At 48.7% G+C, this 17,743-nt stretch overlaps 1 protein-coding gene across 1 annotated transcript in view; it reads right to left on the bottom strand.

Annotated features, from left to right (window-relative positions):
- The window catches only part of LOC119395900 (G2/mitotic-specific cyclin-B), a 31,197-nt gene that overhangs the window by 7,829 nt on the left and 5,625 nt on the right, over positions 1-17,743 (bottom strand). Inside the window, exons 2-7 of the mRNA XM_037662912.2 lie at positions 17,229-17,387; positions 16,033-16,239; positions 13,877-14,038; positions 13,383-13,619; positions 3,897-4,042; positions 3,394-3,503 (exon numbers count right to left, since the gene is read on the bottom strand). Of these exons, the coding sequence (XP_037518840.1) occupies positions 3,394-3,503; positions 3,897-4,042; positions 13,383-13,619; positions 13,877-14,038; positions 16,033-16,239; positions 17,229-17,387 (1,021 nt within the window). The remainder of the gene's footprint in view (positions 1-3,393; positions 3,504-3,896; positions 4,043-13,382; positions 13,620-13,876; positions 14,039-16,032; positions 16,240-17,228; positions 17,388-17,743) is intronic.

Here is a 17,743-nt window from a genome sequence, read left to right as displayed (position 1 = left end):
GAGGGAGTGATGCAAAGAAACATTTGCCCGTGAAATATTGGTTACGACTCGTCGTAACCAAGAGAAGGACGCAGTCACGGTCATTGCCATTGTGAGAGCCACTGTTGCTGCTCGCCGTCGAAACGGGTGCCGGTGGTACAGAAAAAGCTCATTAATACGGACTTCTAGGGACCGGAAAAAATGTTCGAATTAACCGAATGGTAAAAATAAACACAATAAATGCAGGAGCTTTTTCAACATACCTTTACTTAAAGTAATCGCGGATGCTTGTCTGTTTTCGAGCAGATATTCGCGCGGACAATTTTTCCGAGCCCTTCAAGGCGCTCAGCAGCTCGCATGCTGTCTGCAGTGTCCGCAAAAGTTTCACCCATCATGCACGCTTTTCGGTTGGCACGGTAATCCACGGGAAGATTGTTGATGTTCTTAAAGCAGCGCGACTTTTGAGCCTTTCCAATAACGAGAAGCGGCAAGCGCTCTGTTCCCGTCACGTTGGCGGCTAAAAGTACGGTTACTCGTTCCTTGCTTCTTTTGCCGCCGATACTAGGATCCCCTTTCATCACTTTTTGCCGGGAGAGCCCATTATTCAGAGCACGCAAAATTTCTACTTTGGTGGTGCAGTCCTTGGCCTCGTACTTGGGCCGCTTCGCCGGCGTTGCCATCGGCGGAGAGTGCGGTCACACGAGAAGTCAGCGCAAAAGCACCAGCAACGATCAAGCTAAAGGAGCCGTACTGAATCGTTCCTTGATAAAACTACGTTCAACGATGCAGCACACGAACGGGAACAAAGCAACAAAATGGCACCGCCAAACCCACATGCGAAGAAAAGGCGTTCAACCAGTCTCAAGTCAAGCCAAGTCAATAATTGATGTCCATGGCGATGCTGCGTTTGAGCTTCACTTTTGTTCCGAATTGTTCTTTTTTTGTTTTCGAGCATCGCCAGCGGCCCGAAAGTCGCCGAATTATTCCATTTGCGGTCAAATCTGTCCGAAATAACGAGCGCCCAGTCTCATAGAGTGACACGTATATTTACAGGGACCAGATGACGTGTCCGAATTAACAGATTTTCCGAATTAACGAGCTTTTACTGTACTGAGATGCCGCACATGGATAACTCCATGCAGACCATGTGGGTTGGCAGTCCATACCAGGCATCGTTGACGCATTGTGGCCACTTCACTCAAAGAAGTGCGCCGCCTTAACGGCAGGGTATCGTCCAGACTTCGGTCCGCAAAAGGAACTGCGTGTAGCAGCACACGCGAAGATCTTGGTCCTTTGTTTTCTCCATTCCCTCACGCACTTTTCTGACACATCAAACTTGCGCCCTGCTTCAACGTTGCTTTCCGACTCTGCGTAGAGGATCGCTTGCCTCTTGAAAGCAGCGCTGTACTGTTGCTGTCGTAGTGGTGGCATCTTGGCGTCCGTTTGGCAGCATCGCAAATCGCACACAGCACTGCTCGCAAGCGAAGCGAAATGCAGAAATGGCGAACAGGTGTGAATGCAAAAAGACGCGAAGACGCTTGTGGGCGCATGTGACCGGTCATGTGGTTTAGTTCCCCGCGAAGTGTTGCCAGCCCACACGGCGCTGCGAGCTTTTCTATGGAACGCCGATTGTTTGTCAACAAATAGTTTCTATTGTATGAAAACAAAACTGCAGGGCGTGTTGCAAGGTAAATTCCTTGCGACACTTCCTTGCGAAGAATCAAAGGTTTGAAATGCTGCTTTTGAGACAGTGTCTCACAAGCAGTTCGCAATAATGCCGCGCGGCGGTGATTTTTTAAACGCGCTCCGTCGTTTCGCCTCGAGTGGTTTTCCTATCGTCGTGGCAGATCTCAAAAATGTCCGGCTCCGGAAGCGGCGCGCGCGTTGGGAGATAGCTGTTGCTGGAACTCTGCTGCCTCTGCGGCTGATGTTATCGATGCGTCGAATAGCAGGAAATCCGAGGACGACGACCTTTCGTCGGACCCCACAGGTAAGTAGATTTTATGATTCCGCGTATAGGTCGACCCCCGAACTTTGGAAGGTCATTTTATGAAAAAAACGTCGACCTATAATTGGCAATATACGGTAATCAGGGTCGCTTTCCTATGCAAGAATGAGCCATAAATCAATGCAGCACTCAAATCGCTGGGCATTCCAGCCAGGTTTCTCTTGATCTGCTTCACTGCAATACAGAAGACTCTTAATGAATGAAGTGATAAGAAGCAATGGTGCACGTGCCAATGCTGCAGCAAGAACACTCAACTTTCTCAGTGTTTGACAAGTCCTCTCGTCAAAACAAGGCTCCAGCAACATTCAGTGTTAGACTCTCCATTGTCACAGTGGACAAACAGGCATGCTGTACCTTTTGTAAGCAGTGCAACAGCTGGCATCAGAAACAAGAGAAGGAGGGACAGGAAACAGCGCTAACGTGCAATGTTCATTGCACATGCAAACCAGGCACGTATACCATGCAATGGCACAAGAGACGAGATACGAAAGTGACCTGCGCCAATGCAACAGTGGAAGCAGAGATCTGAGCAAGTGCCAGGTATCCAAAAATTTTGCCGTGGTTGAACCAAGTTGATCGAGCGATAGTTCGGTATTGCTTTTTGAGATAGGACGAAACCATTGGTTTGCAGAGATTTAACTTGCACATCTCTGGCAAAAAAAAGTCTACATGCTTCGACTACACGCCACAAAGAGGGAGCCAACGTGTTCTACTGCGAAACAACACACACACTATGCTCGACGAGAACTTGAATGCAGCCAGCACCTCTGAAGGCAGCGATACAAAAGACTGTCCCCAAACCACTGTTCAATTTCACGAACACACCACTCTAATGTTCACTGAAGGTCTTTTGCTGGCGTTGACCTTGGCTAAGCTTGAAGGTCAAACATATGCGCACAGGCATTTTCTGGATTTGTACTGGGAGGAGTGGAGCTATCGCTCAAATAACCAGCTATTAAATTGTTACTGAAAGAGCACTCACAAATCACTCAATTTTAGTTCGAATGTTCGGAAGGGGCTTGACCACTCATACAGGCATATGTACATATAAGGCACTACTGCAAAAGTATGGCCTTCTACATGATGCTACAGATACTGCAAGCAAACACAACAGGCTACCAAAAAAAAAAAAAGAAACAACCATGAAATGGTGCCGGCAAATCATTGTAGTAAAGAGACAGAAGCAAAGGAGCATCACACTGCAGAACGATACACGATGTTGAGCGAATGGCAAAAACTGTGGCACCATCTTGTAGCACAATGCAAAAACAGAGGCCCTTGGCGAGAGCAGTGGCTGTGGTTTTAGGTGCCTTTACAATATTTTTCCAAATTTTCGCATCCCAGAGTGGGGGTGGGTTGCACACAAAGGTGGCTTATATGTTACACAGATGCAAGGAAGGACTGACCTTGTGGGCGCTTTTTTGGTGCATCAAGGAGAAGTCCAGCCATGCGCTTGACCGTGGGCTGCAGGGCCTCTTCCGTGTAGCGGCCATAGTGTGCCATCATGGCACCCCACCTGCATGTCAATGGGATAGCCATTGGTATAGTTTCGTATACAGAGTTAAGGAGAGTGGGATGAAAATCACATTTTCCTTGAACAGAATATTTTAATCGCAAGAACTTGAATGAAAATACGCGCGAGAAGTGAACAAATGGTCCAAGTGCGCTGGTAACTGAGGTATAACTGAAACATAAGGTATACAGGTGAATGCTGCCAATACAGACTGGGCGAACTGGACAGGCATGAAAAATAATATACATAGACAAACAATTCCCAATGACCTTTGGGACTAAGGACAATATGCTGAGCTGTAATTAACACACTACTTGATTACAGGCAGAACACCTCCCAGCTCTCCTGAATACAGCGGAAGAGCAGTCGTGTATAAAAATTCGTCGTAGGACGCACCTCTGCTGGCCCTCCTTGCTAAACAGGTGGAGGGAGAGGTAGAGGGCAGCAGCGGCCAGCTCAGAGGGCCGCATCCAGGACATGGGGTAGTCGAGGAGGCACAGCTCCAGCACCAACTTCGCCAAATTGTGCTCTACGACGTCTGCCTGCGTTGCACAGAGGGCCTCGCGCTTAAAACACCACTGGCATGTTGTATCACATCGTTGCTAGCCACAATCAGCCATTTCTTAAGTTTCTGGCAAGTTCAGTGTACACAATAGCACCAACGCTGTGCTCCTCTTGGCAACACCCAAAGTTCAAACCACAACTTACGGCAGCAGAATACGTGCGAGAGCTTTGCTTACATTGATTAAGATAGCGGGTTTCTTTTGTACAGGTGGTGTACGGCTGCAAATAAGCCGTGGCATAGGTACAAAAGAATATGATCCGCTATTGAAAGAGAGAAAATGCAGAAGTTTAGGGCCGACGTTTCCACAAGTCCGCTTGGCAAAACGTCAGCTCCAGCCCATGTTCACGAATTTCTCATCTCTTCAAGCTATTGAAAGGAAGGAAGATGAGATGTTACAATCTGTATGCTACCGTGCTTTCCAGTGTGTAAGTCGCACCTTTGTATAAAACATACCCCCTACTTTTAACGACTTCCACGAAAGGAAAAACGATATATAAAACTCACCTACGTCAACATGATAAAACAGATGCACACAGAGTACGTTCATCATTGAATATCTGCAAGCAGCAGTACAAGATTTCGTCCCGAGGTGCAGAAAAACCAATATTTACCGTATTTACTCGAATCCAACGCGCACCTTTTTTTCGATAAAATGAGTCCAAAAATCGCATGCGCGTTAGAATCGAGTACAGAAAAAAAAAAAACCTGTTATCATATTGCCATCGGCATTTCAAAATGGCTCGGCCGCTCCCCCTAGTCACCTAAGAGGGGGGGGGGGAGGGGCAAAATCTGCCTCGTACATTGACTTAGTAGGGGGGGGGGGGCTGCGATGAACCTTCACCCCCCTGATGAGGAACCCTGCGCACGCCTATGCTCAGCGCACAAAGTTCCGGTGCATCACGTGCAACATTGTTCTTTGCATCACATCCGCGCGAAACTTCTGCAGGTAGTTTCACAAGAAATAAGCGTGCTTATCGCGAGCAAATGTAAAATTTCGTTGTAGGCGAGTGTCGTTTGTTTTCCGTGCATTGAGACCCAGTGTGCATTCTGCACGCAATGCTGTGCAAAAGTTATTTGCCGTACAGACGCAATTTTTCTCTGGTTTAATACAGCATGTGTGTGCATTCCAAAAATGTGTTTTGATTTCACCCGTGTGGCCACAAATTTGCTCAGGTCTCAGGAGCATATTAGTGTCCAGCAAGTGTATGCGTATTTGTCTTTTGATGAGCGTTGTGTAAAAAGTTTTCTTGTCCATGACTGTCTGTGCCTGAGGGCCCACGAACCCACTGCAGACACCTACACATGCATACAAAAAAGTACTACAGTAAACTGCAGATTTTTCGGACGCCTGATTTTCCCGGACATGCTTGAAAATTTGAACACTTTCGCGGCACTGTCACCAGCCCCATAGACGTCAATGCATTAGAATGTCCTAAATTTCGGACGCTGAAACTCTCCTGTGCCCAATTTTTCAAACTTTCTGCCCAAATTGCAGGTCCGAAAGGCATTATTTGAAGGGCCCACCTCTGCTGCGTCTATCACCTCGTAGGTTCAAACCAGCTCTTTCACGAGTCGATCTGTTTGCGACAGCAGCAGAGTCCAAAAGTCAGCTTTGCCGCAATGCCGAAGCGTTATGGGGTGAAGCAGACCAAAAATTCAAAGGGGCCGCTATTACGGCGCAATGCGGCGATGTCTTTACGAATAAGCAGCGGAAATGCACGGAGGCGTGATGGCGGCAAACGTGCCAGTACGGCTTAATCGCTGACAACTAGGGGTGTGCGAATATCAAATTTTTCGAATACGAATATCCACCTTCGAATATCGAATCGAATATCGAATATCAAAGGAAAAATGCCTCCACAGTAACAATATTTTATTTAACATGTAGCTATTTGAAAAAAAAAGACATTAACAGCCTGACTGGCAACACAACATACACTGCTATCTCCAAAAGACAATGTCCAGGCGAGCACAATGCACATCACAACACAAGCAAATATCACGGCACAATGAAAGTAATCACAACATGTTATCATGAAGAAATATGAGTTGCTCCACAGGATCGGGCAGCAGGCGCTCCCTTGTAACAGAGACATCCCCCCCCCCCTGCCACTGAAAAGGCACGCTCGCTTGGAACAGAAGCGGCTGGTATAGGGAGTTACATGGGGCAAAGCTTTGCCAGAGTGGGGTATCTGAAGGTACCTACAGTCCGCCACCAGTCACATGGGTCACTGTCTTTCCTCAGAAGTGGTCCCGCATAGAGAACGAGTGCTAGTGCGGCACGTTACGGCCGCATAATATTGAAAATGTACGGTTACGTGATCGCCAACAGCGCTGCACGTCGGAGATGCACCAGCAATAAATCATACGTATTGGGGCGCTAGTCGCAGGCAGATATCGTGCCTCCGTGTGCTTACGATCTTTATTGCTCTTCTCGGCAACGTTTTTAGCGATACGAACGCAGCAGAAGTGTGGAGGACGAGTTATTTTATGGAATCGCATATTCGAATTTTTCGAATATTCGAAGTTATCGAATATTCGATACCTTTCGAATACACGATTTTCGAATAGAATACGAATATTTCGAGTGTAATATTCGACGAATATTCGAAACTTTCGAATATTCGCACACCCCTACTGACAACCCTTACGATAAGCATCTTCAGTTAACTGCTCGGTAGTGCATGTGGCCTAGCGCAGTTGCATGCGTACTGCACGCATTTAATCTAGGCGAGAATCCAAACGCGCCGCGCTGCCATTCCTGCTGCCTCTTTGTGAGAGACCACCAAGTGCGCCGCACAGACTCATTGCCTTCACCGACGAAACCAGCTCGTCATTGCCACGCCCGTGTGCGGTCAGTAACAAAGTGCTCATCACGAACCCTTTTATGATAAATGCGTGCGTACGATATCGCAACAGTACAGCGACGGCATCAGCTTAGTTGGCGATGTGCTGCACACAACTAGAAACTATCAGCTTGACACGGCAGCAAATGCTCCGTATCGGCGATGTGTGTGCGCATCGTTTACATGCGCACACGCATCGGGGAAAACCAGATGAGTCGTCTGCTCTACCGCCACAGTCATTGTGTTCCGCGTCATCGTTTCCAAACGCTCCATGCGAGAGAGCCGTAACCTACTCTGCACTTTGCTGATATCAGCGGCGCTCATCACACGAGCGCGTGGCCGAGCGCTCTGCAAGCTTGTACAGTTGCGCTGATTATGGCATATTTGAGTTACTGGGAGAGAGTCTGGCTGTCCCTGCGAGCGCAAGAGTGCCCCCCCCACCCCACTTGCTTGCTTTCACACTCGAATTTTGGTATCACCGCAGGACAAAACGAGGGCGAGGGTGAAAGCAAGTGGAGGGGATGTGCACTCGCAGGGACAGCCAGACTCTCTCCCGATAACTCGAACATATGCTATGATCGGCGCCACTGTACAACTTTGCAGAGCGCTCGGCCACGCGCTAGCGTTGTGTACCTCATACTGAGCGCGATAGTACGTAGTTAAGCGGGGTTCACGGCAGGTACCGAATGTATTTGCGAGAGCCCGAGCGCGCACCAAAATGCCTGATAATTGTACTGGGAGGCATTAAAGCTATTTTGGACGTGGCTGTGGTGATTTGACCGCTTGAGCGGAATAAAAAGCATGAATTCGTTTTTTCGAACTGTTCGATTTTTCGGATGATTTCGCGTTCCCTGGGAAGTCCGAAAAATCGGACGTTGACTGTAAATGGCGGCCGGAAGCCGCGACTACTGCAGGAGTGGAGCGACGTCTCGCGCAGAAACCGACGAGAACAAACTGGTACTTTGGTTTTTTTTTTTAACTGGCATTGCGGGCACTACATTACAATGAAACATTGTGGTGACCCTTTTATTTATTGCCCGAGTTCTGTGGGCTTAATGATTCGTTAAAGAACAAACAATTGGAACAGTACAATAGTGGACCAGACGATTGTGGCTTTCAGAGTGGCCGTAATCTCTGTGGTCGCCACGCAGCTTTTGAACAGAAAGTAGCCGACATTTAAGACCAGACCCGCTTCATTGTTATAACAAGATTAGAGATCTTTGCAAGAATGCTCTTTTGCTGCAGTCTCGAATGAAATATCGGCATATTGGTCTCGCAGAATCGCACGACTTCTTGTGTATACAAGATGTACCAGCGAAAATATTCGGAAAAAAAGTGAGTCTTGTACACCAGAAAATACGGTAGTCACAAAAAAAAAAAAAGATCATGTTGCTAGCTTTAGCTTCGAGTTTTGTACCTAAACACAACAAGCTTTTCACCGAGCTTGGTCATAAGCTGCGCAGAACGAAAGAAAACATCTTTTCACATGATGGTGGCACACGCTCGCTGGCAAAAGTGCCTATGAACACCACATTTGGTGCCATGGCCACTTCAACCAAAAATTGCAGTCTTGAGATGCCTGCCATGGCGAGTACAGTCAACGTCCGATTTCCCGGACGCCCGAAATTCCGGACATGCCCAATTTCCCGGACTCATCTGCGGCACCGTCAAGTTCCCCATAAAGTCAATGTATTAAAAAGTCAGAAATTCCGGACGTTTATAGCCTTCGCCATCCGATTTCCCGGACTTTTTACTGTTACGCCGACCCAAAGCCACCACCTACGCCGCCATTTTGGTTGTTTTCATATCCTCGAACCCATCATACTCTCATCGCAGGTGTGGCCAGCAGCACCGCGCCGCGGCTGCCGTAACCTCTAAACAGCACGTGTCAATCCGCTGCCAGCCGTAGCTTAGCCAAGCCAAACCTCCTGCTCCGCGCTGTCTTCAGTGATCACGTTTCCCGACCTTCAGCATCCACCGAGTTCCTAGCCGTTTCGTGCTGCGCTTTTCGTCGAGTGGATTCGCCGTTTACAGCGATGGCACGGACTGCTCCTTCGTCTTCGTCTGCGCCTTCGAAGCGCACAAAGCCCCCTCGTAGGCTCACGATGGAGAAGAAAGCCGCCATCATTGAACAAGTCCAAAGCGGTCGGTCACAGACAGAGGTGAGGAGGGAGTTCGGAATTTCGAAGCAAACTGTTTCAGACTTCATCAAAAACAAGGCGAAGATCTTGGAAGTGGCTGCCAAATCAACCGGGGCTGGAAAGAAGAATACGAGTCAGGGTGTTTACCCGCAGCTCGAGGAAGTGCTCCTCGTGTGGCCGAGTGCCATGATCGCTAAGGAAATCCCGGTGTCAGGCGACATCCTGAAGCAAAAGGCGGAGGTCTTCGCGCTTCAGATGAACGTGAAGGACTTCAAGTTCAGCGATGGATGGCTTCACAATTTCAAGAGCCGCAATGACTTGAAGTTCAAGAAGATGTGCGGAGAAAGCGGCGCCGTCGCTTTCGTTGTCGCCGAATATCGGGATGGAAAGCTGCAGTCCTTGCTTCAGCAGTTTCCACCTAATGATATTTTCAACTGTGATGAAACTGGACTGTTTACAAGCTGCTGCCAGAGAAAACGCTTGCATGTGCTGGTGACCCCTGCCACGGCGGCAAGCACAGCAAGGAGCGGCTCACTGTCCTCGTTGGCAGCAACATGTCAGGCAGCAAGAAGCTTCCGTTACTAGTAATAGGCAAGTCGAAGCATCCAAGATGTTTCAAGGGGGCAGTAACTCTGCCTGTTCTCTATGAAGCTAACAAGAAGGCGTGGGTAACGCAGCAGCTAATCGAAGCGTACGTGCGCAAGCTGGACAGAAGGAGGGTGTCAACTTGAGCTTGTTGGCATGGCTTCATCGTCGGAAACAGCACGGGCACACGGGACTAGAAAGACAGACAGTGCAAAGTCCCGTCTGTCTTTCTAGTCCCGTGTGCTCGCTCTGTTTCCGACGATGGACAGAAGGTTCGAGCAGCAAAATCGAAGAGTTCTGCTGTTTGTGGATAAGTGTGCTGCACATGGCCACATCAAGGACCTAAAGGCTGTACAGATTAAATTTCTGCCGCCGAACACCACAGCAATCCTGCAGCCGATGGACCAAGGCGCGATTCGTAACTTGAAGCATCATTACGAATCACGTGTGCTCAGCCGCATGGTGCTCTGCTCCGACAGTGGGAAAAGCTACGCTGTTGACCTCAGGTCTGCCGTCGGCATGCTAGCGGAATCGTGGAAGGCTGTTACCCAAGAGACTCTGCGCAACTGTTTTCGCCAAGCGGGCTTCACACTCGACGCAGAGACGGCCATCTCGCCCCAAGTGGACAGCGTGTGTGATAAACTGCCATCCGCTCGCGTTGCCTTCGACGATCTGCGCACTGCCGGCGTGTCGATTCCAGCCGGGATAACCTTTGAGGGCTTCGCCGACGCTGACAAAGACCTCGAGCTATGTGCGGAGTTGACCGATGAAGAAATCATTCGTCAAGTTACGAAGGATTCCGACGACTCCGACACGGAGAACGAAGAGCCAGCTCCTACACAGCCAACGAGCTCGGAGTTGACGCGAGCACTGATGACACTGTCATTGGTGTATACAGCGACAACACGACGTTGAGTGAAATTGAGGCAGACATGATCGCGGGCAAGCGGACCGTGCAAAAGAAAATAACAGACTTCTTTGCGCCCAAGTGCTGACCTATGAGGTAGCGCCGGCCGCGTCGTATTTTTTTTTTTTTTTTACAAACTGCTCTTGTCAGAGCCACCTAAATGATGCATTGACTGAATTGCAATGGGAATCTTGTACTCCGGCCGTGACCCTGTCCGTCAGCGAAAAATACCTACCAAAAAGGTGCGTTTTCATGTGCATTCGTTTTTCCGAACTTCCCGATTTTCCATACGTTTTCGCGGTCCCTTGAGGGTCTGGGAAATCTGACGTCGACTGTACAGCATACTGCTCCAACTGCTACAGTAGACTCTCGATAATTCAAACTCTGATAATTCAAACAAATCTTAAATTTTCGGTTGGCCCACTATGTTTTCGATGTATTTTAAAGCTGCTTAATTCAAACTGCCTCACTGCACAAATTTGGCTAATTCAAACTTTTTGCTTGTCCATGTCTGGAAATATCTGCTGCCTTTGTTGCTTCTAGCTCAACATTCACGTTTTTCCGTTACTAACAGGCGCAAATAAAGCCGATTGCCTGCCTAAAAAAACGGCCAAACTAGCCGAACCTTGCGCACCAACAATCTCGTGCTGACTGAGGGTAAAAAACCTGTACGTTCTGGCCTTGATCTTTCGCATGCCAAACGTTTCTTAAAGTCACTTTCTCTGCAGTATGCCATACAAGAAAGTGTCCCAAGAATTAGAAGGGGCTAGCAACTGTCGTGGGATGCAACACATTTCGTCCCTTAATTACACACCCACGCGTGCCTGGTATAATAACAAGTAGCAGTATTATCGCTGATGTCTAAAAATTTTACTGGCAATCATGCAGAGCAGCCTACAATGTTGATGCAGCACCGAGAAACAATAAACATCGCAGTGTTAGTTGGTGTGTTGCCCCGAGTCATATTTATGAGAACTTCTGACAATTCAAACTTCTGATAATTCAAATAAAATCCTGAGGTCCCCTCAAGTTTGAATTACCGTATTTACTCGATTCTACCGCGCCCTCGATTGTAACGCGCACCAGTTTTCCGCGGCCAAAAAAAAAAAAAAAATGTTACACATCGATTGTAACGCGCACCCATTTTTCATGACGGAAAAAAACAAAAACATTCCCAGGAGTCAACCTTCGCACATTCAGAAGAACATTTAAAGTTTCAAAAACTAAAACACAAAGTCAAACAGCGGGCCTTCCCGCTAAAACTGTCACCACTACGGCGGCGATACGAGTCGCGTAACGGTCCAACGGATCAGTCCTCGTCGCTGTCGGACAACTCCTTCTCGCTGTCAACGGCCCAGAGCATCTCATCCTCGGTACCGTCCATGGCATTCGAGATGCCACATTTCTGAAAGGCCTTGATGACCATGGCTGATGGTATCGCACACCACGCATCCTTGACCCATCCAGCGAAGTCTTGCAGAGAGGCGCGCTTCATCCTGTTGCTTGGCGTGAAATCGTGCCGGCCATTGATCAGCCAGTCGGTGTAGAGCGCCCGCATCTTGTCCTTCACCGGCTTGTTGAGGCAGACATCGAGCGGTTGAAGCTGTGATGTCATGCCGCCAGGTATAATGACAAGGTCCGTATTGCACGCGGCGAGCTTGTCCTTGATCCGCTGGTCGAGGTGGCATCTGAATGCGTCGAGCACGAGCATCGCTCGCAGGCCCAAACCGGCGCCGGGCCTCCTCCGCCAGACGTGATCGATCCAATCCGCGACCAGGTCCGTCGTCATCCAACCTTTCTCGTTGGCTCGCACGATTACACCACTCGGGAAGACGACTCCTTTCGGGAGCGTCTTCCGTTTGAATATTAGGTACGGAGCAAGCTTGTGCCCATCTGAGGTGCAACAAAGCATCGCCGTCACTCTAGTTTTCTCGTGGCCGGATGTCAACATGCGCACTTGCTTCGCCCCCTTCTCGACGGTTGTGGTGCCAGGCATGTCGAAGTAGAGAGGCGTCTGGTCAGCATTCCCGATTTGACCAAGCTGGTAGCCGTTGCTGTGGCGCAAGTTTATGACGAACCTCTGAAAACTGCGAAGCTTCTCCTCATACTCATCAGGCAACTTCTGGCATATGCCTGTGCGCCTTGGAAGGGAAAAGCCTTTCCTCTTCATGAAGTTTGTGAGCCAGCCCCTGCTTGCTTTGAAGTCGCTCCGCGTTAGCCCTTTTTCTAAGGCTAACTGCATTGCCCGGACCTGGAGCACATCTGTCGTCACGGGCCGCTGAGCCGCTCGCTGCTCAAGCACATACTCGGCGAGCAGCTCTTCGATTTCGGGAAACCGGCCCTGCTTCGGTCCACTGAAACCTTTCCGCGAGGCTTTGCTGTAAAAAATCTCTTTCTGTCTGCGCCAGTCTCACACGCACGTTTCGGGAACTCCGAACGACCGCGACGCGGCCCGATTTCCGTCTGTCTCCGCACATGCAATCACTTTTCTTTTAAATGCGGCATCGTGGTGCACTCGTCGAGTCGTTGGAGTCGGCACTTCCATGTCGTCGATGCGATGTGATGCGATGACAATGGCAGAAATGGCCGAAATGGCCGAGGCGCGTAGGAGGCGGCCATTTTGGAAATGCCGATGGCAATGCGATAACAGAGATTTTTTTTTTTTTTGTACTCGATTCTAACGCGCATGCGATTTTGGGACCCATTTTACCTGAAAAAAGGTGCGCGTTAGATTCGAGTAAATACGGTATTGAGAGTCTACTGTAGTAACACACACATACAGCATGTTTTCAGCTGCACACAAGTGAAGCCAAATTAGTGTCAACTGCCTGGACGCACCTGTGCCGCCTTGGAGTTTCGCCGCAGGAAGTGCAGGGGCAGGGGGCGCCCCAGGGACCAGTCGAGCGAGCGCAGGATCTGCTGCTCCATTCGAAGCACTTCCTTGCCCTGGTAGGCACCGTCTGTGACGTACACCATGTCGCCGAGCGTGGGTGGCATCATCTCTTCAAACTTGCTGGCCACAAAGATGGCCGACACACCCAGCAGTTGAAGTTTGGATCGGCTCACGTTTTGCACCTGCACGCAGGCACACACACACCTAGCTGAAATCGAACAGACTGACTGCCGAATTGCGCAATCATCCATGGTATGCAAACCCGAGCAAATGGGCGGAAATATTTGAGAATGACCGGGGTGTAGCGTTCTGCAGTCCCTTCTGCTTAGAGGTGTTGATACATTAGATACGCCACCACACCCGTAGGAAGGCACGAATGCAGCACAACTGACACCCCAGCAAAGTATGGTACTTGAGAAACAGAGGCAGGCAAGCTGACCTGCAGGAATCTGTCCGTAAGAGAGACTGCCAGGAACAGTGTCTCCTGGAGCAGTTGGAACCGCTGGTGTACCATCATCATCCAGTTGACGAGGATGGCCCTCATCTCTGGTGTCACCGAAGACTGCAAGCGCAGGAACTTTGGCGTCATGGGCCACTTTGTCTGCGAGCCATATAGGTAGAGTCCCATCAAGATATATTCAGTGCTGAATAAACAAGTCCCTTTCGCAGAGTGATCATTTTATTGGCATCGTCACGGTACTCTTGAAGGGTACTGAAACACCTTTGGTGGTCAAAGAATGAGCTCACTATCAATATGTCTCACTGTTATTCTGCGATGAAATTTTACAATCCCCGAAGTACAAGCAGAAATATAGGGAGATATTGCACTGAAATTTATACAATGTAGGAGAACCTAAGCCTCTATTTTTCTCAATGAATGAACATACAAACTTTCGATAGAACACTACTGAGTGGTTACCAAACAGCACAAAACTAATTGCAGACATTATATAGAAAACATTACGCAAAGAACAAAAAAAGCTACTTCGAACAACCTGCAAGTCATTTATTCCCAGGTTAAAGGAGTAACAGTTGTAGGCCTATGCAGACATAGCTTTGTCCCAGCAGGCACGTAGCCAGGAATTTTTTACGGGGGGGGGGGCACATGCTGAAAACCTTCACTATTTGAGAAAAACCCATTTTCGTTATTAATTTTTGGTAAAACACCTACTTCAAAATTTCGGTAAAGGGGGGGGGGGGCTCGCTACGGGCCTGGGTCCCATGAAGAGACAGCCTAACCTTAGCAAGAATGCCATAAAAATAAATAATGAAAGCATACAATCGCCGACAGTTCATTCGGACACCTTCGCGGCACCGCCACTCGACCCATTGAAGTAATGTAAACTCGCGAACGAAAATTTGGACGCCCCACAGTGCGCCGTTCGATTTTTCGGACTCCAGCTGGCTGATCGAGTGCACGTTGAATGCCACGACAAGCTATCAGCAATGTTTACAATATTTTTGCTAGGTTGCTAGCACTGAAATGCTGCACTGGCGATAGCTGGAGATCGTGCCAGTGTCAAAATCTGCGCACAAATTGCCGATCTCGAAGGCTCTGTTAGCTACGCGTAACAGTTGCCTTTTGGCTTTAGCCTGTCAAGTATCCATTGAACGGCTATTGCGGCCCAACAGTAGGCCAAGCCAAGCCGAGATCTGAATCAGCTCGGTGAGGCATTTGAGGTGAATGACAGCGCGTACGAGTATGAAGTGGATCCTAACTCGTACAAAGAGAGTACGCCAACACAAGCACTGCAACATCAACTAGCCCAACGTCATTCCCTTCTGGCGTTTGAGGGTTTGCGCTGTCAGGCGTTTCTGTGGCTAGGCCTGATCTGCGTCCCGAGCTTTGTGTCTCGCTTCCTTGTTTGTTGCTTGGCGTGCGAGGCTTGATCTGCTGAAATTGCTCTGACACAGCCCGTTCCATGTGCGCCGTTGGAACTAAAGAAACTCTGCAACTACAAGGCCGTGACGATGGTGGCCTACCTCAATCCGAAGTTGCTTGGGAGTTTTCGCCGAGTTGCGCAATGAGATCATCCGTCGGCTACTTGAACCAGCGCATGTGGGCAGTGACTGCCGTGATGACGCGCCTCCCACACCACAGCCATCAAATGCGGATTTAACGTAGGCCGTTGCAGCGCTATTGCCGACCCACAGGAGTGGCCAAACATTGGCTGAAATACAGGCCGACTAGGTCTAGCGTAAGCGTGCATGTATACAGACGGGCATTGACAAGTTTTTCCCGGTCGCTGGGTCAATACAGGTGTTTTTTCTGGGAAATCCGTTTTTCGAACTCCCGATTATTCGGACTTTTTGGTGGATCCTGCAGAGTCCGAATAAACGGTCGGCGACTGTATATAATGCTACCTGGAACAGTCTGCTTGACAGATTAACTTTCTGATTGAAGTCAACCATAAGGTTCACATTACCACTATCTTATCACTGTCATGCCTTGCATGACAGACCTCAATTTGACCTGTCCCAGTCTTTTATGTCTGTGCCAATCAAAGTATCGTAACACCTCCCCAATTAGACAACCTTTAAAAATAGGTATGGTGCTTCAAGTTGCCCTACAGGCCTTAGTAATATGAATCGTACCTCTAGGGATGCCATGTAGTCGAAAATCTCTTGTGCATACTGGGCACACATCTGCGGCTCATCGAGGTCGCCTGCGTCGATGTCGGGGACACCGGGTGGCAGGAGGGAGGCAGAGAATGCATCCGCGTGTTCAACAGGCTGCTCTGCACTGATGGCAGCCTTCTTCAGGCTCTGGGACAGTGAAGCAATCTCCTTGCTGGCCACAGTCTGTTGGGGGACAGCAATCGATACATTATAGCATCAATGACAAATTTCGCAATTTCGCGTACATTCCTACCACTACGGTAAACTGTTCAGGGGAGCTCCCAATGCTGTAAACCTTTGACCAATTTGCCTCAGTCACAAATAGGCTTGTGCAAATGGTACTAGTGTGCTTTGAATATTCGAATGGATGTTACAGTTTAAATTTTCACCAATTTTGCAGTATTCGAAACAAAGTAGACATTTTACCTCATCCAAGTCTAAAAATTCACATCAGCATGGAGCCGCTATGCCATGAAACCACCTACACAGGGGACATAAGAAATGACGCAAAGCAACCTCCCCAAAATCTTTTCAAGGTTTGAAAGAGTTGCGCGAGCTTTTATATGGGCAGAGCAAGGCAGAGAGTGCGACATTTAAGTGCTCATAACTTGCACCCTATTACTATTCAAATCCAACTACTGTTTGAAGTCACTCTGAAGTTATTCAATAATAATTACCATTTGCTTTGAACCAAAATGGTTCGCACAAGCCCAGTCGAAATAGGTTTCAGTGTGCTGCTGAAATTATCTGGGAACACACATGCGGCAAGGAAAAGAAAAATGAAAAACTGAAACGTGGGCAATATCATTGAATCGCCATAATAGGCCAAGCCCATCCATTTGATAATGAAGGGTTCCTGCAGGGCTATGCAGTGATGCTACGAAACAGGGTTGACTTGGAGCACATTGAGGAGCCGCATGTGAATTCTGAATGTCAAAGCACTTCGAAGTGAACTCAATGAGCATTTGCAAAATAGCCTTTTCAAGCAATTCCCCAACATAGACAATACCAACTCGAACATGCATTAAAGGAATATCCCACAAAACAAAGTTCCCAGTGATGACATGCCTAGCACCACAGTAAATACACCCACTGCTCACATTACACAGCAACCTGTTCATTTTACACTTGTGCATGAAATGCTATTGCATGTTACACTGTTACAATCTTGCCTTTGGTGCAGCAATCCTGTTTGGCTGCCGCAGTGGTGGCCTCTGGGTTATCTGGCTTGTCGGCTTTTGCGCCACAATGCCGGGCTTCTGACCAACAGCGGCTGGCTTTTGGCTCGCTTGGAGTGGCTTCTTTCCGACTGCCAAGTTCTCCAGCCCAGCCTGCACCAAAAGAGCACGAGAAGCAGGTTAGAGGCTGTATGAGAGACAAATGGGCCATTTGGTTATAGTTCAACCCAGCAGACCATGAGACAAACACAATAGATGCCGATATGGATTCTGGGCCACTTCAATGCTGGCCAAGCGTCAACCCTTGAACTTGAAATGCCCCTTGCCAATCGTGGAGTAAGGCAGCCCTACAGTAAGGCGGGGCCCATTGCCATGCATGTTTCCCAAACCGACAAGGGGCAACAACAAGGTGTCCCCTCCCCACACCCATCTGCACTTTTGTGGAGTCTCCAGTTATGCACAATTTATGAAACAGTTTCTATAATGGTTGAGCAAGACAATTCACTCAC

The sequence above is a fragment of the Rhipicephalus sanguineus genome, chromosome 6 (genome assembly GCF_013339695.2).
Source record: "Rhipicephalus sanguineus isolate Rsan-2018 chromosome 6, BIME_Rsan_1.4, whole genome shotgun sequence".
Taxonomy (NCBI): domain Eukaryota; kingdom Metazoa; phylum Arthropoda; class Arachnida; order Ixodida; family Ixodidae; genus Rhipicephalus; species Rhipicephalus sanguineus.
Note: the sequence above shows the minus strand (reverse complement) of the source record. Positions and strands in the feature narration are given on the sequence as shown.